The sequence below is a fragment of the Podarcis bocagei genome (genome assembly GCF_964188305.1).
Source record: "Podarcis bocagei genome assembly, chromosome: 10".
NCBI lineage: Eukaryota > Metazoa > Chordata > Lepidosauria > Squamata > Lacertidae > Podarcis > Podarcis bocagei.
Genome location: NC_138135.1, coordinates 21,619,435 through 21,643,794, shown reverse-complemented (window position 1 = coordinate 21,643,794; position 24,360 = coordinate 21,619,435). Strand labels below are relative to the sequence as shown.

The 24,360-nt window shown below is 43.3% G+C and overlaps 1 protein-coding gene across 2 annotated transcripts; it reads left to right on the top strand.

The window, feature by feature from the left end:
• The first annotated feature begins 1,455 nt into the window (after window positions 1-1,455).
• CCDC77 (coiled-coil domain containing 77) lies at window positions 1,456-19,933 on the top strand. 2 transcript variants are annotated; one of them, XM_081210035.1, is made up of 12 exons: window positions 1,456-1,707; window positions 2,749-2,804; window positions 3,720-3,936; window positions 4,877-5,019; window positions 7,792-7,888; window positions 10,438-10,510; window positions 10,649-10,743; window positions 12,731-12,879; window positions 13,809-14,331; window positions 16,658-16,783; window positions 16,908-17,060; window positions 18,206-19,933. In XM_081210035.1, the coding sequence occupies exons 1-12, from the start codon at window positions 1,471-1,473 to the stop codon at window positions 18,350-18,352; spliced, it is 2,016 nt and encodes a 671-aa protein (XP_081066161.1). In that variant the 5' UTR covers window positions 1,456-1,470; the 3' UTR covers window positions 18,353-19,933. The 2 variants fall into 2 exon arrangements, with proteins under 2 accessions (XP_081066161.1, XP_081066162.1); XM_081210036.1 differs by lacking the exon at window positions 1,456-1,707 and adding an exon at window positions 1,717-2,004.
• Window positions 19,934-24,360: the final 4,427 nt, after the last annotated feature.

Here is a 24,360-nt window from a genome sequence, read left to right as displayed (position 1 = left end):
GAAGAGGGTGATGGAGAAATTAGCGTCATACAGGCGCAGTCTCAGATTGCTTGGGGGAAACCCTGGAGACCCTTCAATCTCCACAGCTGCTTCATAAGGGCACCTACCAAACAAGAGCTGCTGTGCTTATTTGACCTAATACTCCTGTGCAGATCCTTTCCCCACCTAATAAAGAGTTAACTGTTGCTCACCAGGGCAAGATAGGCCAATCCTGGCCTGACTGCACTGGTACCAATTAGGATTTTTTAAAGTACCAGAATGTATGTTGGAACAGTGTTTTGATAAATGGACTGTTGTCCACTTTTAAATTTACAGGATAGCCATGTTAGTCTGTTGTAGCAAAAACTAGAGTATTGTGGCACCTTAAATACTTGTAAATGCAATAAACTTTCATAAACTATTTACCAGATGCACAAAGATCCTGAATTGACAAGCATCAATACACATGAGGGAATTTAGAGGATTATTGTTTTAAGTATTATTGAAGGCTGTTTGATTTATAGTGATTTTACTATTTTTGTTGTTGTTCAGAGTGGTTTGGTAAGCAATGTAGTAAGTAAGCAATATAACAAACAAAGAGTTGTGGGATGTGATCCCATCCGCGCTTACAGCAAATACAATGGGGCTTATTTCTTAATATATATTTAAAAGGACTTCACAGTTAATAGACTAGCTGATTTATTTCTGCAATGCAGAGGGTTGGACTAGATGATCCTCAGGGTCCCTTCCAACTCTACAATTCTATGATTCTGTAACAGCCACAATCCTGTACATGTTTACTCAGAAGTAAATCAATACTAAACGGAGTCTACTCCAAAGTAAGCATGTACAGGACTGGAGCAAGGAACACAGTCGGATTTATTTCCAAGCAAATATACACAGAAGTGCAATGATAGCTGCAATCCTATGCACACCTCCCTAGGAATAAATACCATTAAACTCAGTGCCACTTTTTGCCGAGTAAGCTTATTAAAATTTGCAGTGTCATTGTCTTCAGGGGCACCAACCCTAGTTAAGTTTATTCAGAAGTAGATCCCACTGCATAACGCCCAAACGTTAATGGTTTTTTTTGCCTCTTAGTAAACACAGGAATGTGCTGTGCTTTGAAAGAATCCCAAGTCTCTTAGTCAGGCATCCCCAACCTGCGGCCCTCCAGATGTTTTGGCCTACAACTCCCATGATCCCTAGCTAATAGGACCAGTGGTCAGGGATGATGGGAATTTTAGTCCAAAACATCTGGAGGGCCGAAGGTTGGGGGTGCCTGCTCTTAGTTGATGCTGCAAACTGATTAACAGAGCGACTTCTCTGGAAATAAACGACGTAGTAATTTTTTACTCACTTAAGTGGGGGTTTAAGATACCAGAAAACTATTTGCTTTGATTTATATTAATTCCCTCTTTGCTTTCGTTTCGGCGAAGGGTTTGGATTAACTTTTAACATGCCTCTATAAGCCTATCGCCGACTCCTCGCATGCGCCGCCGCTTTCCGTTCTTCCCACGTTTGGGCTTCGTTTCCCCTTGTAAACGAGAGTTTAAAAGTATTGTTGGATGGCAAGAGAGCTGGGATTGGGCGAAAAGCTCCGACTCCGTTTCTTACAGCTCTTTCGATTGGAGAATACTTGTAGGAGCGGAGGGGCCCTCGGCTTGGCTTTTTGGTTCGTCGGTTGAGAGGAGCACTAGCTGCGGCGCGAACGGGAGTGTTAGAGCGGTTAGTGTGTTTGGGGTGAGCGGCGGGGAGGCGCGGGATGGCTGAAGTGGGGCAGGAGCGGAGAGAGACACGATGCAAACTGCTTGCTCCGTAGGGCGGGTTCATGGTGCTTTGCTAGGACAGAAAGGAAGGGGCTCCTGTTTGATTTTCATTTTTAAAAGTTAAGTTGGGGGGCGTCTAATTCAGATGACTAGGAGAGTAAAGCTCCCCACTTATTATTACTATTACAGCGGGTTACAACCATTAAAACGCAATACTCAGAAGCAATGTAAAAGATCTTACAGCCACAGAAATCAGGTGGGTCCCCAAAAATATGCCCAAGCAGGCAAATATACAGGTTTACAGCCAGCCCTCCTAGATTATTTTGGGGTGTGGGGTTGGAGGCAACCAACGTGTTGTGTTGCCTAGCAATTTGGGCTTGGGGGGAGTTGGGTTTAAGTCCCTTTTTAGCTAAAAGTAATCCTGGACCAGTCACTGTCTCTGAGACCACTCAACCTCACAGCTGTTTCAGGGATTAAAAAGCGGGGTGGGGTGGTAAAATGGTTTCACCAGTCCTAGATACGTCCCTTGCTAGCATCTGCTCATAACAACTTGCCACAATTTAAGCCACCTGTCCGACAGTCATATTACTTTATTTCTTTCTACCCCTTCCCATGACATCCTTCCTGTTTTGACTATCCCTGCTACCTTTCCCATTGTGTAGCATACATTAGCCCCTGAAGAAAGGTAGGGGCCTTTTGGTTGAAATTCCTAGCTCTGTGTGATAGGATAAATGTAATAAATCATTTATATGTGCACTATCATGTATGAAGCCTGTTACAAGTGCATAGTTTGCCATATCAGATTGGAAAATTGTTGGCTGCAGCACGGCTTGATTTCATGTGAATTTGGTTCTTAAACCACTTTCTTTGAGCACATGCATCTGTTTGTGAGGAAATAAAAATGGGCCACTAGAGAACCATTAATACACTTTCTCTGAACCTTTGGCTTTATGCTTATGTTACCAAAGAGTAAAAAAGGGTATATTTGGCACTACTGCAGGTGGTAGGAGTGAGCAACATGACTTCCTCTCCAAGAACACCCTCTGCCTCCAAAAGGTAAGTCAAGGAACTGACTGCTTGATTTCCTCTTCATTTGTATTAAATATTATGAATATCTTTTCTTGAAGACCATCTGCCATTCCACACTTAGAGGTGGAACATTGTATTGTAGCTTGGTACCTACCTACCCCTAAGACAGAGTTGTCCAACCTTTGTCGGTCCAAAGGCCACATTCCTTGTTGGCCAGCCCTTTAAGGACTGCATGGGCCAAAAGCTGTGGCATAACCAAGGCTAATGTGGGTGTGGCTGCCCACATCACTCTTGTGTACACACGTGCAGATCACACAACCAATTTTTGTCTTTGTGCTAATTTTCCCCCTTTTCCTTAAATGAGCAACACAAAGGAAAGTATCTGTATGGAGGACAAGGTGAGGAAATTCCCAAGACCAGGTGGGAATTCAAATACCCTGCAATGCCCATGCACCTTTCAGGTGTTTCCTGCATGTATATGCTGTTGCATGAGTGTGGTGAAGTGGAAGAGCCAATTTTGGATGTAGAACAATGCCAATTTTGACACCTTTAATGTTTGGGTGTGCTTAGTCATGCCTTTGTCCAAAAAGGTTTCACAGAAGGCAGGGGAAAGGTACCTTCTTTAGGAGAAATTGAGTTTCTCAAAAATCAAAGATGGATCACTGAGGGTCCTCTCCCAAGGAGCAATAATACCACTCAGTTTTTGTCTAGTGGGAAAGAAAGTTTCAGAACCCTTTCCAGGTGTTCCATTTTCCCCAAAGGGAGCCTGCCACAGTTTTGAGAAACTTGAGGTGGGATAGATTAAATTCAGGTCTAGATTTTGTGACCTGTGTGAAACCATTCTGTGTTTTTATGTTATTGCTAACTGCAAGAATTGAGGTTTGGTAGTCTTTATGACTTTGTAATAGAATTGTTCTTGCTATATTCAATCATGGTGTTCAGGTCAGCTGCCGGCCACGGCTCCCCCAAATCTCCTAGTTTCCCATCACCTCACCAGAATGATTGTACTCCTCTTCCTTCAATCAACGAACGTCTGGCCTTTCTCCGCCCTTCCCGGCAACTGCTGGAATACTACCGAAAGAAGATTGCAGACTTTGATGAAGAGCATGAGGAACTGGTCCAAAGGCTGGAGAAATATAAAGCATCACATGATGAGCAGGTATGGGAAAAGCAAAAGATGGGTGAATGGATCACTTTATCCGGTGGTTGGCAAAGCCAGGTTTAGTATTTTGAATTAGGATTTAGTGTTTGCTGATATGCTTTGTTACTTGGTTTGCAAAGACAGTATTTGCCATCTTGGATTTTCTGGGAAATTCCAAGTGAGGAGTGTTGGTCCATTTTGAAAATACAAAGAGGTGTAAATTTGAATGGTGTGGGTCATGGCAGCAGCTGCCAGAGTTATCTATAGCTTTGGGAAGGACTCTTAATACTTAATACTTAAGTTAAAGTATTGAGCAGTGAAGTCTTTGTGCTGCTCAGTTTTAAAACTATAAACCTGGGTTTGAGTGTCAAACCATTAGCCTCATCCTAAATAAAATGAATTCTAATATGGCAGCTATTAAACCAGTAGCTTATTTTATTGAAAACTAGTCAATCAAATATAGATGGGATGTAAGGGGTTGTACCTAATGTAGGGTCAGAAAGGCAAAATGGGGATTTTGCTGGTGTCCTGCCAGCGCCACTGCCCAACAGCTTCTGTGACTGAACTAGCGGAGTTGGTGTTGGAGAATCCCAGAATGTTAGTTTTCAATAGTGGACCATCATATCATCCTGGAGTAACTTGGGTTGGGGCACAATAGTGCCTTGTCGCAGTGGTCCCACTCCTACTTCCAGGGTCACTACCAGGACTAGCATTGGGAAACTTATGTGGCCTCATAGCAATTGTGCTGCTGGGTTCCACAGTGTTCCGTTCTGTCTTTCTTACGATTTAATAGGCATATGAAACAGTTGCGAGTAGTAATCAGGGGATTTGGAGCAAAGGTTATTTCATCAGTACAGTATTTGGTTCCCAATGAGCAATGAGAAACCCTCTCTCTGCTCTACCTTTGCTGTAACGGCTAGGTGATCAATAACAATATGCTTCCGTTTCCCCCCTGCAGCACAAATTACAATGGGAAATGCGTCAGCGAGAAGAAGAAATCTCCGAGCTGCAGAAGGCTCTGAGTGACATGCAGGTTTTCCTCTTTCAGGAGAGGGAGCACGTCTTGCGCCTTTATGCTGAGAACGATAGGCTGAAAATCAGGTTTGTTGCCTAGGTGGGAAGAGTAAAAAACAGCCTGCAGAACAGAGGGGAGTGGCATGTCTGTGCCATTTCTTTTTAAAGTTACAGGGACTGAGATACTTGCTGTTCTCTCTCACATGAAGAGATCTGCAGGGAAGAATGTGGTGCATGCTTCCTATCCTAAGGTAGATGTTCTGCTGTCCAATCCCCTCTGCTGTTGTCCTAGAGTCTCGGGAAAAGGGCATGCAAAACAAGCAAAACAATAAAGAGGTGGAGCAACTCCCACCCGAGGAAATGTTGCAGCATTTGGCACTTTTTAGTGTAAAGAAAAGGCAAATAAGAGGTGACATGTTAGAAGTTTATAAAGTTATTGCATAGCATGGAGAAAGTGGATAGAAAAGAGTTTTTCACCCTGGACAGCTTGTTGTTGTTGTTTAGTCGTTTAGTCGTGTCCGACTCTTCGTGACCCCATGGACCAGAGCACGCCAGGCACTTCTGTCCTCCACTGCCTCCCGCAGTTTGATCAAACTCATGCTGGTAGCTTCAAGAACACCATCCAACCATCTCATTCTCTGTCGTCCCCTTCTCCTTGTGCCCTCCATCTTTCCCAACATCAGGGTCTTTTCCAGGGAGTCTTCTCTTCTCATGAGGTGGCCAAAGTATTGGAGCCTCAGCTTCACGATCTGTCCTTCCAGTGAGCGCTCAGGGCTGATTTCCTTCAGAATGGAGAGGTTTGATCTTCTTGCAGTCCATGGGACTCTCAAGAGTCTCCTCCAGCACCATAATTCAAAAGCATCAATTCTTTGGCGATCAGCCTTCTTTATGGTCCAGCTCTCACTTCCATACATCACTACTGGGAAAACCATGGCTTTTACTATACGGACCTTTGTTGGCAAGGTGATGTCTCTGCTTTTTAAGATGTTGTCTAGGTTTGCCATCGCCTTTCTCCCAAGGAGCAGGCATCTTTTAATTTCGTGACTGCTGTCACCATCTGCACTGATCATGGAGCCCAAGAAAGTAAAATCTCTCACTGCCTCCATTTCTTCCCCTTCTATTTGCCAGGAGGTGATGGGCCCAGTGGCCATGATCTTCGTTTTTTTGATGTTGAGCTTCAGACCATATTTTGCGCTCTCCTCTTTCACCCTCATTAAAAGGTTCTTTAATTCCTCTTCACTTTCTGCCATCAAGGTGGTGTCATCTGCATATCTGAGGTTGTTGATATTTCTTCCGGCAATCTTAATTCCGGCTTGGGATTCATCCAGCCCAGCCTTTCGCATGATGAATTCTGCATATAAGTTAAATAAGCAGGGAGACAATATACAGCCTTGCCGTACTCCTTTCCCAATTTGGAACCAATCAGTTGTTCCATATCCAGTTCTAACTGTAGCTTCTTGTCCCACATAGAGATTTCTCAGGAGACAGATGAGGTGATCAGGCACTCCCATTTCTTTAAGAGCTTGCCATAGTTTGCTGTGGTCAACACAGTCAAAGGCTTTTGCATAGTCAATGAAGCAGAAGTAGATGTCTTTCTGGAACTCTCTAGCTTTCTCCATAATCCAGCGCATGTTTGCAATTTGGTCTCTGGTTCCTCTGCCTCTTCTAAATCCAGCTTGCACTTCTGGGAGTTCTCGGTCCACATACTGCTTGAGCCTTCCTTGTAGAATTTTAAGCATAACCTTGCTAGCATGTGAAATGAGTGAAATTGTGCGGTAGTTGGAGCATTCTTTGGCACTGCCTTTCTTTGGGATTGGGATGTAGACTGATCTTCTCCAATCCTCTGGCCACTGCTGAGTTTTCCAAACTTGCTGGCATATTGAGTGTAGCACTTTAACAGCATCATCTTTTAAAATTTTAAACAGTTCAGCTGGAATACCATCACTTCCACTGGCCTTGTTATTTGCAGTGCTTTCTAAGGCCCATTTGACTTCACTCTCCAGGATGTCTGGCTCAAGGTCAGCAACCACACTACCTGGGGTGTACGAGACATCCATATCTTTCTGGTATAATTCCTCTGTGTATTCTTGCCACCTCTTCTTGATGTCTTCTGCTTCAGTTAGGTCTTTACCACTTTTGTCCTTTATTATGGTAATCTTTGTACGGAATGTTCCTTTCATATTTCCGATTTTCTTGAACAGATCTCTGGTTCTTCCCATTCTGTTGCTTTCCTCTATTTCTTTGCATTGCTCGTTTAAGAAGGCCTTCTTGTCTCTCCTTGCTATTCTTTGGAAATCTGCTGCAAATAAAATGTTTTAAGTGTGTTGTAAAGTGCAATATACAAATGTGGCACTAGGTGGCGACAGTGCTCAGGTTCTGCTTGCTGGCTTCTCACAGGCAGCTGGTTAACCATGGTGAGAACAGAGTGCTTGACTAGATGGGCCATTGGCCTGTTACACCAGGCTGGAAGGACTTCAAAGACTATTTCTTTCCTTTTTGCTGAACGGCTGTGTTAGGATATGCAAAGCAGTTGGCAATCTGAGTCCTCATTTTGAGTAGGAAGGAGTTACTATATGCTCCGTCAATTCTTTGTGGAACAGATGCAACATTAGTGAGAAGAGAGAAAGAAATGGGATAGGGAAAATTGGGGGCCTTTCACTACACACTGTCTTTACATAAGATCTTGTTCAGCAGCCAGATTCTACAGGAAAGAGAATTTCTCCAGTGTATACAGACAGACAGACAGACAGACAGGCAAGCTATCTATTCCCACTTCTTGGATGTTTCCTGGGCTTAGGGGTGCACCAACTAGTGCCTTTGGGAACAGAAATAAGTCACTTTCCTTTAAACTGTTTTCAGAGAGCTGGAGGATAGAAAGAAGATCCAGCATCTTTTGGCTTTACTGGGAACAGACAGTGGCGAAGTTACCTATTTCTGCAAGGAACCACCTCACAAGGTAAGAGCACCTCTGTTAACCTACAAGACATTTTTATTTCAGGTTCTTTCTAAACTGTTCTATGTTGCCTCTGTGAGATATAAAGTACATTAAAGGCATTGCCTTTGGTGGTTCACAAAGCATATTAAGACAATAAAGTACAGCAGGATGTGACATGTAAAGTAACAATAGTAAACCATGACAGCAAAACAGTAAAGAATTACAGCAATATATAGTGAAATAGCTAAAGTAAATTTCTGGAGTGGAAATAACTATATGCCATGCTACACAATCCTGTGAATGTCTTCTCAGAAGTAAGCCCTGCTGAGTTCAGCCTGCTTCTGGGTAAGTGTGCAAAGGATTGCACTCTAAATCCCTAAGCAAAAGTAGGCTAACAGAACTATCCTTCTAAAATCTGTAACTGTGGAATAGCCTTCACAAAGTAACCCATTAAGCAAAGCCTAATAAATATATTGTGATACTGTAAAAGTTTCCATTGGTCAGAGCCCACTTTGTCAGATATCTAGCTCAACAGATTGCAGTCTTTCCTTTTTTGAAATTGCTTATATGCTGTTATTCATTTCTTAATCTTCTGCTTTGCAAAAACGTAAGATAAAACAATGATAGCTGTAGTTATTCTGCCTATACCCACTTCAAGTATCTTAAAAATTGAAATTGATTAATTGGGATTAGGATCCTTAATTCCCTTAAGATGCATTTTGCTCATGGGATACTCCCATGGGGAGGTCATTTCTGACAGTTTCCCCCACATCCCCAGGTGCACTGTGAAAATCTGCTGCAGAAGGTTTAGAAATTGGTACTAGGGCCTGAAAGCCTGTCAGTATTAACCCCCACTGCACTAAAGTTCTTCCTAAAAAGGGCAACTCAGGATCCAAGCCAGGTTATGACTGTAGTTAATATTGTTGCTATTACAATGGTACCTCAAAACTCGAAAGGCTCCGTTCTCAAACGTTTTGGCTCCCGAACAACAATAAGCTGGCAGTAAGTGCTCCGATTTTCTAATGTTCCCTAGAACACTGTCTTACATGGCTTCCGCTGTGCAAAAACCTAGCTGTTGGCCAGTCGGAAGCCTGGGAACTTGAATGGTCTTCCGGAACGGATTATGTTCCAGTTCCAAGGTACCACTGTCTTAAGAAGTAATTGGTGTGTGTAGGGAAGTTTTAATGTTTAATATTTTATTGTGTTGTTATATCTGCTCGAAGCCGCCCAGAGTGGCTGGCTGGGGAAATCCAGTCAGTTGGGTGGGGTACTATTATTATTATTATTATTATTATTATTATTATTATTATTTATTAAAAGTGTGTGGACTTTATCCCATACCACTAAATCCAGTGCCTTACATAGTTACAAATTCCAGTGGGTTGTCTTTAAAAAGCAACTGTTATCTCTGCAAAAACAGCTACTTAAAACAGTCTACGCAAATGATTTCAACCAGCTGTCTACCATTATTTGTTCCGGAGGTTTGCTCGTTTTTGATTTTGCCAGCAAGTATACAAAGATGAGAAAGACACTTGTAACAAGGGGCGTGGTGTCCAGTTTCCTGATTCTGAGCACGTTTACTTGGTTACTTCCACAAAAGGTTTTAGGAATGCTCAGGCCTAACAAGGACATGCTACTAGTGTGGGGGTTATAATGTCAGAGCAAGAGCTACAACCCTGATTTTTTGCATTAAACAGAAAAAGAAACTGACTCTGCAGGGCAGTAATGGTTTGCACATTCCTCCCAGGATGAAAAGACAGCACAATGGGTTGTAGCTCCACCTGTCTTCCAAAAGCAGGAAATGCACACAACATTGTAGGATGTAGGTGTGGCTTAGGCCTCCTCAACCCTAGTCAATGTTCTGTGTTTGTCTGAGCAACACGCCCCACACCAAAAAAAAACCCTTCTCCTTTCTGTCCCCCAACACTCCAGAGCACATCTGTGGAGCAGAAGGGAGAGAAAGGGAAAACTTCCGTTCTGTAAGCAGAAACCTTTTCTGCGACCAGATGGATATCATCCCCCTCTACCTAATTCTCTGCCTCTCTGAATTCTGTACATCTGAATGCATTCAGGAAGCTCTGACAGTGTTCACTTTGAAGCTGGCAAGCACAAGACAAGATTGTAATTGTTTCAGTTGCCGTTCTGTGCTTCGCTTGTGACTTCATGGAGCACTACAGATGGGTGCATACAGACCCAGTCCTGTACATTGCAGTGCTAAGGGAGCAACGCTTAGGATCCAGAACACAATCTTGGTAATCGGGGGCAAGCTGACTCCTAATTCTGAAGCCCAACTCCAGCAGTGAAACACCACCCATTTGGTGCTGTTGGGTGGCAGAACTAGATGAGACCTGTACACACAACATGGGTAGAAGTGCCCTTCTAGCAACTGGGCTGCTAGAGTAACGAAGCTGCAGGGAGAACCGAGCCACAAGTTCATGTTGCATTCTGGGATTCAGTCATGTGCCTATTTTACTTTAGAATTCTTTTCCCTCTAAGGCTTTTTGCATCGTATTGCTACTGAAGCCTATCTCAAAAGCAGAGCAGAAAATAAACTCTCTTTCTCCTTGCAGGCCACTATACCTCAAAAGCTAATCAAGGGCAGGGATTCACATGATCGAAGTGGCAAGCATACTTCAAAAGCAGGTAAGTGAGAAGCTAAAAATTATTTCCATCAAAGAAGACATCTGAAGAGAGAGGCTATTGTGGGCGTGGGGGGGGGACACCTAAATAAAGGAGTGACATAGCTTTTCTTTACCAATTCAACTTTTATTTCTGCTCTAGGTATAAAACACTGTGCCACAAAACCAGCAGAGAATGGAGAAAAACCAGAAAATGAGGATAGATACAAGAAAGATGAGCAAACACTCTTATTGCAGGTAAGTGGCTTTGTGCAGCCTGGGTGGACTTTTGTTGCTTTTAGATCTCTAAAACCAAATAGTTCTTCCTCCGTGAAAAGTCAACTTTGCCAGTGATGGGCATGATTTTATGCACATTGCCATCCATTGAAATCAGGGGAGCAAGTCAGTGATAATCCCCTGTACCAGGGGTCAGCAACCTTTTTCAGCCGTGGGCCGGTCCACCGTCCCTCAGACCATGTGGTGGTCTGGACTATATTTTGGAGAGAAAAAATGAACGAATTCCTATGCCCCACAAATAACCCAGAGATGCATTTTAAATAAAAGGATACATTCTACTCATGTAAAAAAACACTGATTCCCGGACCGTCTGTGAGCCGGATTGAGAAGGCAGTTGGGCCGGATCTGGCCCCTAGGGCTTAGGTTGCCTACCCCTGCCCTGTACAATGGGCCATCCCCAGGGAGACAGAGACACTTTTGGGAGGTGAAAGGAAGAACTGCTCTGAACATTTCCTTTGACCCTGTGACCCTCCCCCAACTCTAGTGTACTTACTGCAAAAAAAAGTGGTAAGCCAACTCAGGTGGGCTTTTAGCCCTTCCTGTTCATTTCGTGAAGTGGTCCTCCCAGAGCTTTGCTCCAAAGTCCTGTCCCAACAGCGCCACCAGGAGGAGAGGAGAGGAAACATTCCTCCCATAAACTTTCTTCCGTTAACTTATCTTAGAACGCTAGCCAACAAGAAGTATATCATTGCTTAATTTTATTCATTAAATTTGTATCCCAACCTTCCTCCCGTAGGAGCCTAGGGCAGCAAACATCAGACTGTTAAAACAGCACAATTTAAAACAAATTATTAAAACATACTTAAAGCCATTCTAGAACATTAACCTCCCAGTGAGTTAAATGCAAAAGACTGCTTCCTGTGTTCGTGTTTTTGTTCCTGTTGTCAGTCAGTAAGACATTCCTGTGGTGTTTGTTTTCAGGTATGTGCTCTCAGGTATCTTAAAACAATGCTGTAAATTTATTTGAGACCCTATTCTTTCTCTTTGCTTATGATCTCATCACACTCAATTAAACTTTGATCTTTGCTTTAAATGCTCAGAGCCAACAGTAAAAAGAGAGAGGCCAGAATATTCAGAGAAGAGTTGTCTGTTTTGCATTGGACTTCAAAAAATTTATATCTTTACTTAGGGTGGCTGATTGTGACAACACCCCCCACCCCCCATACTTGTAAGCCAGTGTAGCTGATCTATTAGCAACTCATTCATATGGTGATGAATCAAATGCATTTGAAGAAAAGGGAGGGAAATGGGCTAAATGGCTCCAGATCACTGGTTTGTCATATGACAATTGCAGTAATCAAGGTCAGTGAATAGCATGATCATTGAATTAGTAAAGGAACTTAAAAACAGAGTTCATCGATTTGGGTATTTAGCTGCCTTATTTCTCTTTCATTGTAGTGCTTGACTGCCCCAATCTATCTTACAATCTCTTAGCTTTCCAACTGGTTTTCACTTATTGCTTTTATATTCCAAGACTGACAGTTTAGGTAGGTATGGAACTTTTTATTGTGCAAAACCTAGAGTTTCAGAGTTATTTTTATAGCTGAATAAGGCTGCTTAAAGTTGCCTGTTAAAAAGCAAGAACAAGAACCTGACCGGGATTACTTTGCAAATGCATTTTTTTTACCAAATGACTTCCATAATAGTCTCACAACAGGGACAAAAAAATAATATCCATGCTAGCTCTTTCTAAAGTCCATCTAGTTCAGCATCAACTCTTCCATTGTGACAAAGAAAGAAATGATGAGAAAGTTAATAAGGAGGGTATGAAGCCATTTTTCTGCTATTCTCCAGCATCTAGCTGCTCTGGACAGGTTTCTAAGAAGGTGGAAATCGCACTTCTGAACATTACGGCTCCCAGTTATTCTTTGTGTATAGAACAATGTTAGCTGTTCTGCCAGAGGAAAACATAACAGAAAATTCTACCCCCTTTTCTGTACTTGTTTAGGTTGAAGCTCTTCAAGCTCAGCTAGAGGAACAGGCCAAGCTGTCCAAGGAACAAACTGAAGCATTGCTGGAGGACAGACGAATCCGTATAGAAGAGTCTCTGGTCCAGCATCAGAGGGACCAGGAGAAGATCAAGGAGCTTACTCAGAAGTAAGTGCAAGAAGAATGTGTCTTTGCTTTCAGTCTGAATACAAATCATTTTATTCGTGGTATTTTACTTACATTTCTATCCCACCTTTTTTCATCGTGGAACCATTGGTGATGTACGTGTGGTTCTTAGGCAGTCGCCCACCTAGGTACTGACCAGACCTACTTAGCTTCAGCAAGGTGGTCACTTCTTGTGCCTTCATAGCATATTGTGGGACCAATAAAAACAAACCTTACTGTGATGGGCAGAAGTGCTGGTCAACTGTATTAAGACAGTGCATGGACCTCCTATTGGTGTTGATTTGATACTGTGTGAAGTCACAGGGTACTTTGTGTCTCTCGTAGCAGGTATAAAGTGGCAAACATAACATGCGGTAGAAACCAGTCATACATTTGCACTGTCCTACTCCTTAGATATGAACTTGAACTCATTATATGCATGCATATAGATAGCTCTTGTCAGTAGAGCATCATATTTTTAATATGGTCCAGGGTTTGGGTCGCCACTCAGGTATGGAAGAGAAGCATGGCTCTGGGTGCTGGCTTTAATTTGAGGGAGAGTTCACAGCTCAGTTGTAAGGCACATCCTTTGCATACAAAAAAGGTCCCAGGTTAGATAACCGGATCTCCAACTAAAGGAACTTGTGTATGGTAAGTCTGATGAGCTGCTGACAGTCAGAATAGACAGTATTGAACTAGATGAACAAATGACTCCAATATAAGCCATGGATCAAAGATTCTAATATAAGACAGCCTCATTCTGTTGAGGTCCCTCACAGTGGTTTCATGTGGGTCCAAAGCCAGGGACAGCTGCCCGTTGACAAAGTGAATTGCACTGTCAAGCCATTGATCCCCACCCCGATTTGTAACTGGGATAATGGAAGAGCTGGGGAAGAAACTGGTGACCGGTTCATTGCCATTCCTCTCTCCAGTTACCACAAAGTTCAGAACTTGCTGCATGAGAGCACCAGAGATTTTCTCCAGATGAAGTTTGACGCACGGGCAAATGAGAAATCCTGGATGGCAGAGAAGGACATGCTGCTGAGGAAGCTGGACAAAAGAAAAGGAGCACCCAAGTGGAGCAGGATCCGGCGGGACAGCAGCCGAGGTCGGGAGGACATCAAGAGAAGGCAGGACGGCGGCCGAGTGTCAGAGGACATCAATAGAAGCCAAGACAGCGGCCGGCGAGACAGTGGCCAAGGTTCAGGAGACATCAGGAGAAGGCAGGACAGTGGCCAGCAAGGCATCAGCCCTGGGAGGTGGGACAGCAGCCCGGAGCAGTGGGACAGCAGCCCGGAACAGTGGGAAAGCAGCCCAGAGCGGTGGGACAGCAGCCCATACCGGTATTCTATTGGCAGAGTTTCTCCTGGCAGGAGGAAAATGCAAGACAGAGCTGCCAAGCACGTTTCACGAGCAGAGCATGAATGCCGTAAACGATACTGTGCAGAGATTAAGGTAACGGACTGCTATAACCTAACTGCGATTTCTGAAGGTTCAAACATATATTACCATGAAATGTCAACATCCCCTGGTGCCGTGGCACATTGAGATGTAGCCTATTATTATTTAATTTATAATTATAATGTTTTATTTATACCACACCCTCCCCAGCTAAGACTGGGCTCAGGGCGGCTAACACCAAGTATAAAAACAATTGATTAAAATACAACTTAAAAACAAGATTAAAATACAACATTAAAATGCAGCCTCATTTCAGTAGAAACTCAAATCAAAAACTTTTTGGGGATGAAAACGTCAAATCTTCACCAAGGCCAGTTATCCAGACTGGTCCTGCGTGGGCCCGAAAAAAGCCAGTCCTGCCCTGCCAGTCATGTCTTCTTTTTTAATCCCCCGGTATCAAGAGTAGCTTTTTCCTCACCACAGGAGGATATTGTGCTCAAGGCCTGATTGTGAACTTCCCAGAGGCATCTGCTTGGCCACTAAGAGAACAGAGAGGTGGATTAGATTAGCCTTTGTTCTGACCTAGTGGGGCTGTTCACTTGGTGATGTAAAAGTTTGTATAAGATCTGCATCCAGGTTGTTGATTGGGGCCGGTTATAGGGGACATACGTCTCCCTTGTTACAGCAGCTCCACTGGCGACTGGGTCTGTTTCCAGGCACAGTTCAAAGTGCTGGTTATGACCTGTAAAGCTCTGCCTAACTTACCGTATTTTTCGCCCTATAGGACGCACTTTTTCCCCTCCAAAAATGAAGGGGAAATGTGTGTGCATCCTATGGGGCGAATGCAGGCTTTCGCTGAAGCCTGGAGAGCGAGAGGGGTCGGTGCGCACCGACCCCTCTCGCTCTCCAGCCTTCAGGAGAGCCCCACCGCCAGACCCACAAGCTCGGGGGACAGCGGGGAGGCGCAGCGCGCCTTTCTCGCTGTCCCCCGACTTGGTTGGAAGGCTGGCGGAGGGAGAAGCCTGCTCCTCCCCGTCGCCAGCCCTGCAAACTTGGGGGACAGCGGGAGGCGCAGCGCGCCTTTCCCGCTGTCCCCCGACTTGGTTAGAAGGCTGGCGGAGGGCTTCCCCCTCCTCCAGCCCCGCAAGCTCCCAGAGCCATGCCAAAGCTGCACGCAGCTTCGGCATCGCTCTGGGTCCTGTTCTGGGGGCCCCGCGGCTGGGGGAGGGGGAAATATTTTTTCCCCTTTATTTCCCCCCCCCCAAAAAAATCTAGGTGCGTCCTATGGGCCGGTGCGTCCTATAGGGCGAAAAATACGGTAGGCCCAGGCTGTCTGAAACAACGTATTTCCTCATACAAACTTGCCCAGGTTTTGAGATCTTCAGGGGAGGCCCTTCTCTTGATCATGCAACCCCCACAGATATGCTTGGTAAGGATGCAGGAAAGGGCCTTCTTGGTGGCTGCTCCCATATTTTTGAACTCCCTCCCTAAAGAAGGTAGACTGGCTCTCTCCTTGCTGTCTTTCCGCCAGCAGGTGAAGACTTTCTTGTTCCAAAAGGCTTTTGGGAACTGATTGCTTTTAATGAAAGGACTGGTCCTCTGTTGTTTTCATTGTAATTATTGGTATGTTTTTATAATTTTTATATATGTATCTAGTTTTAATTCTATCAATTTTTTTAAAATATTATGTTGTTAGCGCTTCTTATTTTTATCTGTAAGCTGCTTTCCCATCAGGGAAAAAGGCAGAGTATAAATAAATAAATAAATAAATAAATAAATAAATAAATAAATAAGTAGTAGTAGTAGTAGTAGTAGTAGTAATAATAATAATAATAATAATAATAATAATAATAATAATAGATTAATTCCTGACAGGTTGAGAGTGCCTCTTTCCTTCATTATCATTAGTAGTTCTGTAATTCATTCATTCATTTATAGCATATCACTTGTCGCTGTTGTTGAAAGACTGAAAAAAATGGGTCTGTTTTAGTGTGCAGTGGAGGGGGAAAGGGGGTTAAGAATAGTCCTCAGACACACAAATAGTTATCTGTGTTCATTGTCCAGGCAACATACACAAAACACCGAACATGGTTCAGTTTGTTGCCCGTGCAAAGTTGACTTGTTGAATTCTAAAGTGTTGCAACTAGAGCATATGAGCTAAAGTACTATTAGTGTCTCAAACCAGCTTAACTTTAAATCAAGCACAGGGTGGTCCTGTTAATGCCCTTCTTTGTCATAATAGAAGCCACTAACTATTCAGGGTGATCTAGTTGCCTTCATAGTGCTGTTTAGTAAGGAAGCAGTTTTGCATAAGGTCTCTCTCTGCCTTATAGCATTTTATAAGCCAAGGTGTATATATATATATATGTCTCAATCACAGAGGCTACAGGAGCGATTAACACAGGAACAGCGGCTATCAAACATGTTCCGAGAGCAGTGCGTTTCCCTGGAAGAGCAGCTGGCTAAGATTCGAGAGGAAGGAGATGTAGGACGAGAGATCTTCAAGGTAATGCCTTGCCCTGCTGCTGTCAAGCTTAGCAAGCACTTTGGCATGCTGTGATAGTCTCCTCCATCCTCTTTATTGCAAGAGTTATTCACGGGATCTGTAATCTTCTGTTTGCTTTCAAAAGGAACGCTCAGAAAAGATGGGGAAGCGCCTGCAGCTGATGACCCAGCGCTATGAGGCCTTGGAGAAACGGCGTTGCATGGAGGTGGAAGGCTTTAAGACAGACATCAAACAACTTCGGCAAAGTCTGAAGGAGGTAGAGCGACTGCTTTTCAAGGTAAGTGTTGTTATGACCAGGAGAAGGACAGGACTGAGATCCACTAGGGTGGAACCTAGACATGTATAAAAAACGCTGTGAAAATCCTTTTTTAAAAAACATATTGAAAAATATATTGAATTTGCCATAGCTCGCTATCGCCATCTAGAGTCACTTTTGTATAATGCACTTTACAACATTCTTAAAACATTTTGTTTGCAGTTGTGTAGTTGAGTCCTAGGTAGAATTGATTTTGAATGTTCAGACAGAGAATTCCTCTGGTGCAATATTTAGTTCTGTTACAAGGAAGAAAAATAAACAAACACTAGCCCACAACTAGAAATCCTGCTAGCTGTGAATGGAGATGTTCAAAATTGATCTGGTATCCCTTTTGCTATAGTTTTGACTGGCCTTTTAATGAGTTTGTGGGACAGGGATTATTGGTTTGCTTTCGTTCTATTATGCATTTTGTGTTCTCATTTTTTATTTTTATGTTGTGACCCATCCAGTTTTTAAAAACAGATAGAAAAATGGGGTGAGGGGAAGGCTTGGATGGCCACAAACCTTTTGGCAACCCAACAGGGAGACCCACAAAAGCAGTCAAGAAAGCATTTTTTTAACCCTATAAGTTTTTTGAAAATGACGAATTGCAGGAAGGGACAGCAGTAGCCAACAGACCCCAGGATAGCCAAACCACAATCTAGAGCAGGCTTCCTCAAACTCAGCCCTACAGCTCCCATGAGCCCTAGCTAGCTGGACCAGTGGTCCCGGATGATGGGAATTGTAGTCTCAAAACATCGAGTTTGAGGAAGCCTGATCTAGAGGATACCAGGTTGACTTAACCCTGCAATAGTCTAACCTGGAGATAACAAGAAATTACCACGGTGAGATCCAGCTTTTTTCGGGAAGCGTTGTAGTTCCCATGCTAGCTGAAGCTGGAAAAATGGTTCTCCGACTCAGTGTTGCTACTATTTTTTAAAGGACTCTTCTTCCTTTGAGGACACAAAGAGTGCTAGACTAAGGTGGAATATGCTTGTGTGGGACTATACAGGCATTTGATCCTGTCCATTATCTTCTTGATTTAGGGTGCCAATGCACCTTTTGAAAAATAATGGTCAAGTTGACTGAACCTTTATATATCCATCTGTTTTTGTTTCCCTCTCTAGGTGACGGCAACTGCGGGGCCAGAGCAAGACCTTGCAATTCTGCAGGAAGTTCGCCAGGGGAATAGGAGAACTAAAAAAATTCAAGGGGAATTGAAAAATTTAAAGTCAAAGATCTATGGGCTAGAAAATGAGCTCAGAGCCTGCTAATAAGAGACACGCCGGCCAACACCAGTGGCATATAGATAAAGGCCATTGTTGCAACAGCTTTCTCTTATCTTTATTTTGTGACACCACGTGGAGCTTACTGTGGCTCTAGGATGTAACTTTATACTCCAGGACTTAAGGAACCCATTAAACCTAATGTGAGGTTTGGAAGGAAACTCTCTTACTTTATTTTTATTTTTATTTTTTTACATGGGTTTAGAATTGGCTTCCTGCTTTTCTCAATGTCAGTTTATGCACAGATTGAGCTGGAGTCATTGGCTAACTTTTACGTTGCTCTTGCAGCTTGCAGGAATGTTTTCATCTGTTCTAAGAATGATGCAATATTCAGGCATCTCCAGAAACCAGCTCAAGTAGATCTCATACTATGTGTGTCAGTGGTTATTAAAAAGAGGGAAGCGACTTCCCTATGTCCCTCAGGAATTACTTTGTAATGTGTGGGTGACAGTTTGTTTGAAGAGAAGCCCTTGGTTACATCCACACTTGTGGGCAGTATTCAGCTAAATAGTTGCGCAAGCAGAACGCCTTTTACTCACACAGCGGAACTCCACACACTTCCTGCGTATGTGAATGCCCTACACAATCTCCAAATCTGCTCTGTTGTGTTGCAGGGCAGGAAGAAAATTAAGAACCCCAAAGAATTTGCTTCCAAAGAAATGCGACTCGAGTCGGGTTGTACAAGTGCTTCTTCAGTTGTGGGTCTCGCTTAGGTTTTCTTACAGAATATCTTCTGCTGCAAGATACACACTTGAAGTGTTGTGAGGCAGCATCATTTGTCCCCTGCTATAGCATTAAACTTGACATTAATTTAACATTTCTCTTGGTATTTGTCACCAAGGCTTCCATTTCCTACCACCTCTGCAAGATGAAATGCAAGTCTTAATGCAAGCAATTGCTTGCCTTTGACCAATATGTCACACTTGGTTTCCATACTTTTTCCTAGAGGGAAGTGCTTTCCATGCAGGAAATATATAACCTTCCAAGTGATCTTATCTGAAGTCTTATCCCTTTTGAGGTTTCTGGTCTCCATTCTCTTGTGGCTTTGTGTGGGTACTCAAAACAGCCATATCACAGTGCTGCTAATGTGTAAACGCTAACATGCACCTCCAGACAGAATTCACAACAAGAATCACTGCAGCTGGAAAGTCTGTTTGCGCCTCGTTGCTTTCTTTAAAGAAAGCCAGCAGTTATAGTAAGCAAGAAGCTGAGAATGCAAAACAGCAGGCAGGCAGATGGATTTTGTTTTTCCCCCCTTAGAAATCTGACACAGTAAGCAAGAGTAATGTAGATGAGACTGTTTGCACTGCAAATATTAAATGTGATGTGCTAGGTGCTCTTTGCCTGCACCGGTAACATAATAACATCAAAACTATATTCTCGTCTGGCTTGAACTGGATTGTAATGATTTGGACATGCTTACACACAACAACACCTTGAGGATCTCTGAAGAGCAACATGCTGTACAGTAATTGAACATGCCTTAGCCGTGTCTCTTTGTATTTTGTACCTTCTATGCTATACTTGTCGATTTATTCAACTTTTATAATAAAATTGGAGTTGAAACACTTTTAATTAGATTAATTAAAAACACAGTTGTGTTGTCCCTTACAGGAATATTAGGGGGCAATCCAGTCAAATGGGTGGGGTAGAGAACCTGTGACCCTCCAGATGTTGGACTCCAGGTCCTATTAGTCTCGGCCAGCATGGCCAATGGTAAGAGATTATGGAAGTTGCAGTCCAGCAACATCTGGAGGGCTACAGGTTCTCATGTCTAAATTAAGTTCTGTGATCCTTCACAAGTGCCTGGCAATCAAACCTGTAGGTTGCATGGCAAAGTCAATAAAAGATTGCACTAGCCAGTGTTGCCCAATTTCCTCCAAAAGGTAGAGCCTATTCCCAGCTTTCCTTTCCCCCCGATTGCGGATCTTCCAAATCCGCTTGCTTGAAAGATGATAGCAAGAATGCTTGTATATGATGAGATGAAGTCCTGAAATGCATTTGTACTTATGGTGGAAATGGAGATGAGGAAATGGGGGGAACAGGGCAGCTACCATGAAAAGAAAAGGCTAAGACTTCAAACATAAATTGGCTCACGCTCTGAACATATGTTGAGCCATTAGCGCAAGTGGATGTCCGTAGACAGCTGCCCCTAGGTGATTGGGATATGGGCATGCGCATCTAACTCTTAGCCATTAAGACATGTGTGGAGAACTGAAGGCCAAAGATATTAATTTCTATAATGCTGGAATATGGTAATATGTGAGTTTGACACTGGAGCTTCACCATATGAATGTGAAGATCACCATATCGGATCATGCTGGCATAGCATTACACAGCTTTTACGTCTTCAGTTGTTTCCTTCCCACTTTCCAACATACATTTTAAATATAACTGGCGCCACAGGAAGCTGCAGCATTGGCTGCTCTGCCTGGGAGCAGAAGCTCCAGTGTCTCAAGGCTTGTTCACTGGAGATGCCAAGACTAAACCTGGAGCTTCTCCAGTCTCCCTTTTTGCTATGAACCCTTGCCTAAAATTTCTATCCAGAAAGTTAATCTGAACGGAATTCCAGCCAATCCTTTATTTAATATTATACACACACACACATCCTGTTATACATCTCCCCATAGGGGCTGGGGCAACCTGGGCAGATGGGTGGGGTATTATTGTTTTTATTGTTATTCAGGCCACTCTTCTGAGTCTTTTATGATACTCTGCTTCAGGGTTAAAAAATAAGTCCGCCCCAGAGCAAGGGGCAAAGTTTTTGAGTATGTATCACCATTCTCACTAGATCACTTCTGAAGTTTATATATTCACACACACACACAATGTTTAGTATTACTATATTTCTGTGTTTTTTAGTTGTGCTAATGTGTATTTTCATGAATGTTACTGATATAAAATGTTATAATGGTCTGTTGACTGCAAATAAGGATTCGTGTTTTGTTGTAACATAAAAAAGCACTAGGGGGCGCAGTCCCTCTGTTGTATTAAGAGGAGCAAAGGAACTGCTCTTTTTCTGCTTATCCTATTATCGAACATAACATGTGTATGCACAGTGTGATTTCATTTGTAACTATTTTTAAACGTGTGCGTCTCTAGGTTCCTTGCAAGGCTTTCTCTAAGTCTTCCTGGAGCTTTTGAGAAACAGATTTAATTCCTTTTGCCTTCCTACTCCAGCAGAACGTGGGTTGGGGAGGAAGTCGTGCTGCGCTTCCTGGTCTGGGAAGACTGTTCATCTTGACAGCATCTCTTGTTGCTCGCTATCTGCGAGAGAGAGCAATCCAGGAGCCCATAATGCCCTGCTGGCCAATGTCCCATTTGTTTAAACTGCTGGATGGTTTTCTTATTGGGCCACAATGAAAGGAACTTCCTATCAGCCCCCAAATCAGCACAACATTCGCCACTTTAGAAAACCCAGATGCATCTCCAGATGTTGCAAGAGCACACTTGGATGCACAAACCAATCCCACTGCCTGTTTTAACACATCAAAGCTTCTGCTAGCTAGGATAGTAGGTAGGGAAGAATTGCAATGCATTCTCTATTGCTTTATGCCTGGAAGATGGTACAAAACCACTGCTGCAGTAACTTCTCTACATCCACATTCAGCTTCTGGAGTTATCTTCATGCTATGAAGTTGGAGTATCTTCAGATAGTACTTTTCCCTACTCTGTGCTCTATGGGGAAAGGGTGAGTGAACTTCTTCCGGAAGGAGCCCAGTACAACAACTTTTTTTAAAAAAATATTTTATTTATTTTTTTAACTTTTTATTTTTTAATACATTTTTATTCAATACAAGTTAAAATACATACATAATCACAACAGAAGAAAATACAAAAGAGAAAAACAAATACATCTATCCAAGGAAAAGGAATTAGGGAATATTTTGTCTCTTTTCATATTTACAGTTATTTATACCTTTATAAAATGCTATTCATGATAACACAGTGAAATGAAATGTAAGATATCAGAATAAAGAAAATGGGAACAAAAAGAGAATAAAAAAGTAAAAAAGCAGGTCATATATGAAATTTTTTTAAAATTAGATAAGTACTCACAATACATAGCCATTATTATTATTTATAATTATTATTAACAATGTTTTATTATTAAGAAAATTAAACAGCTTCCATAAGGTTAAAGGTAAAGGACCCCTGAACGATTAAGTCCAGTCAAAGGTGACTATGGGGTGCAGCACTCATTTCGCTTTCAGGCCAAGGGAGCTGGCGTTTGTCCACAGACAGCTTTCCGGCTCATGGCCAGCATGACTAAACCGCTTTTGGCACGATGGAACACCGTGATGGAAGCCAGAGCACACGGAAACACCGTTTACCTTCCTGCCGCAAGATTACCTATTTATCTACTTGCACTAGTGTGCTTTCGAACTGCTAGGTTGACAGGAGCTGGGGACAGAGCAATGGGAGCTCACCCCGTCATGTGGATTCGAACTGCCGACCTTCTGATCGGCATGCCCAGGAGGCTCAGTGGTTTAGACCACAACGCCACCCGCATCCTGCTACAACTTCCATAAAGCTGAGGCTGAAGGGGTTGTGCAGTACGTTAAAAAAGCCCAGCTGGATCAGACCAAAGTTCCATCGATTCCAATATCCTTTTCTTACTGTGGGCAACCAGATGACTATGAGAAGCCTTCAAGAGCAATTTCCCCCACTTGCAGTTCCCAGCGACTGGTATTCAGAGGCAACTTGCCTCTGATGCCATCCATAGATGTTTTGACACAGAAGAAGGGGAAACAATGGGCAAGGAAGTTTATCCCTCTGGAGAAGAAGCAACGTGGGACTAGAGGAACTTCCTCCAACGGCTGCACTGAGACCGCATCACTCACGGCAGGCTGCCCTCTAGTTTCCTCACTAGCACAGGCACAACAGAGAGCCAGTATGGAGTAGTGGTTAGAACGTCAGACTAAGACCTGGGAGACCAGGGTTCAAATCCCCGCTTGGCCATAAAGCTTACTGGGTGATAATGGGCCAGTCACCGTCTCTCAGCCTAAGCAACCTCAGACAGTTTTTTTGAGGCCATGTATACCATCTTGAACAACTTGGAATAATAAATAAACCTGGAACAGATGTTAAGTGGGATAATTAGCCATTTAAGGAATAAAGCAGAATATATATCTAAATAAAATAAATAATAAATAAATATAGCGCCACGCTATTCACTTCCTTAGGTGTGGGCACCACTTTGCTCCTGTGAGTTTAGCATCTCAGTTCGAAACACAACCTGCTTTTAGAATACTTGAAGCACATGGCAAATGCCGCGCCTCATTTTGATAGCTGCCACTCCCCTGTTCTTTGAGACCAGCTTTTATTAATGTTTCACTATGCCTGTTCCTAAAGCAGGGCTTTGCAGCCTTTGGTTTTCTGTCCCACAATCACGTTTTAGTTCATGATACTCACAAAGCCAGGGAAGAAGCGCTGGGAACAAGGGTGAGTGGAGACCAGCAGACCTCCTGTTCACCAAGAGGCTGTTGTAGAGGGCAATTCATTCCATCTGTTGCCCCTGTGGATCCTACCACCCAAGGCAATTGCCTCACCCCTGCCTGAGTACAAAGTCCCTACATTCAAAGTCACCACATAAGGAGCTCGTGAGACAGTGTGCCATGTCTTGGGAGGGAAGAAGAGAGCCTGAGACTGGCCCATCCTCAGTTTATATCCTGCTACTGCTGTGTGATCTGTGACGTCAGATCGCTAGTGGGTTTTTCCAGAGCTGTGTGGACAAGGCTTAACTTACAGCTTGTTGCCAAGTAACTTGTCCAGGATGAATGGATTTAGGAGTCAGCATGTCCCCTCCTTCCCGTTCCAACCCCACCACTCCCCTAGAATGCCCACTTGGGGAAACTTACACTGGCATAAGATCTGCCAGTCCCCATGAGCAAGCTGAGCCAGCTGGGATGGGGTAGTTACACTGGTATATCCCAGCTAAGCCAGGATTTCGCCACCTGAGCCAAAGTTCCACCACATCCTAAGTCTTTCAGCCT

Coding starts and splice junctions, on each gene's coding strand:
- CCDC77 (XM_081210035.1), top strand. CDS start 1,471: ATGCGCCGCCGCTTTCCGTTCTTCCCACGTTTGGGCTTCGTTTCCCCT. Junction 3,937..4,876: donor AAGCATCACATGATGAGCAG/GTATGGGAAAAG, acceptor TCCCCCCTGCAG/CACAAATTACAATGGGAAAT. Junction 7,889..10,437: donor GCAAGGAACCACCTCACAAG/GTAAGAGCACCT, acceptor TTCTCCTTGCAG/GCCACTATACCTCAAAAGCT.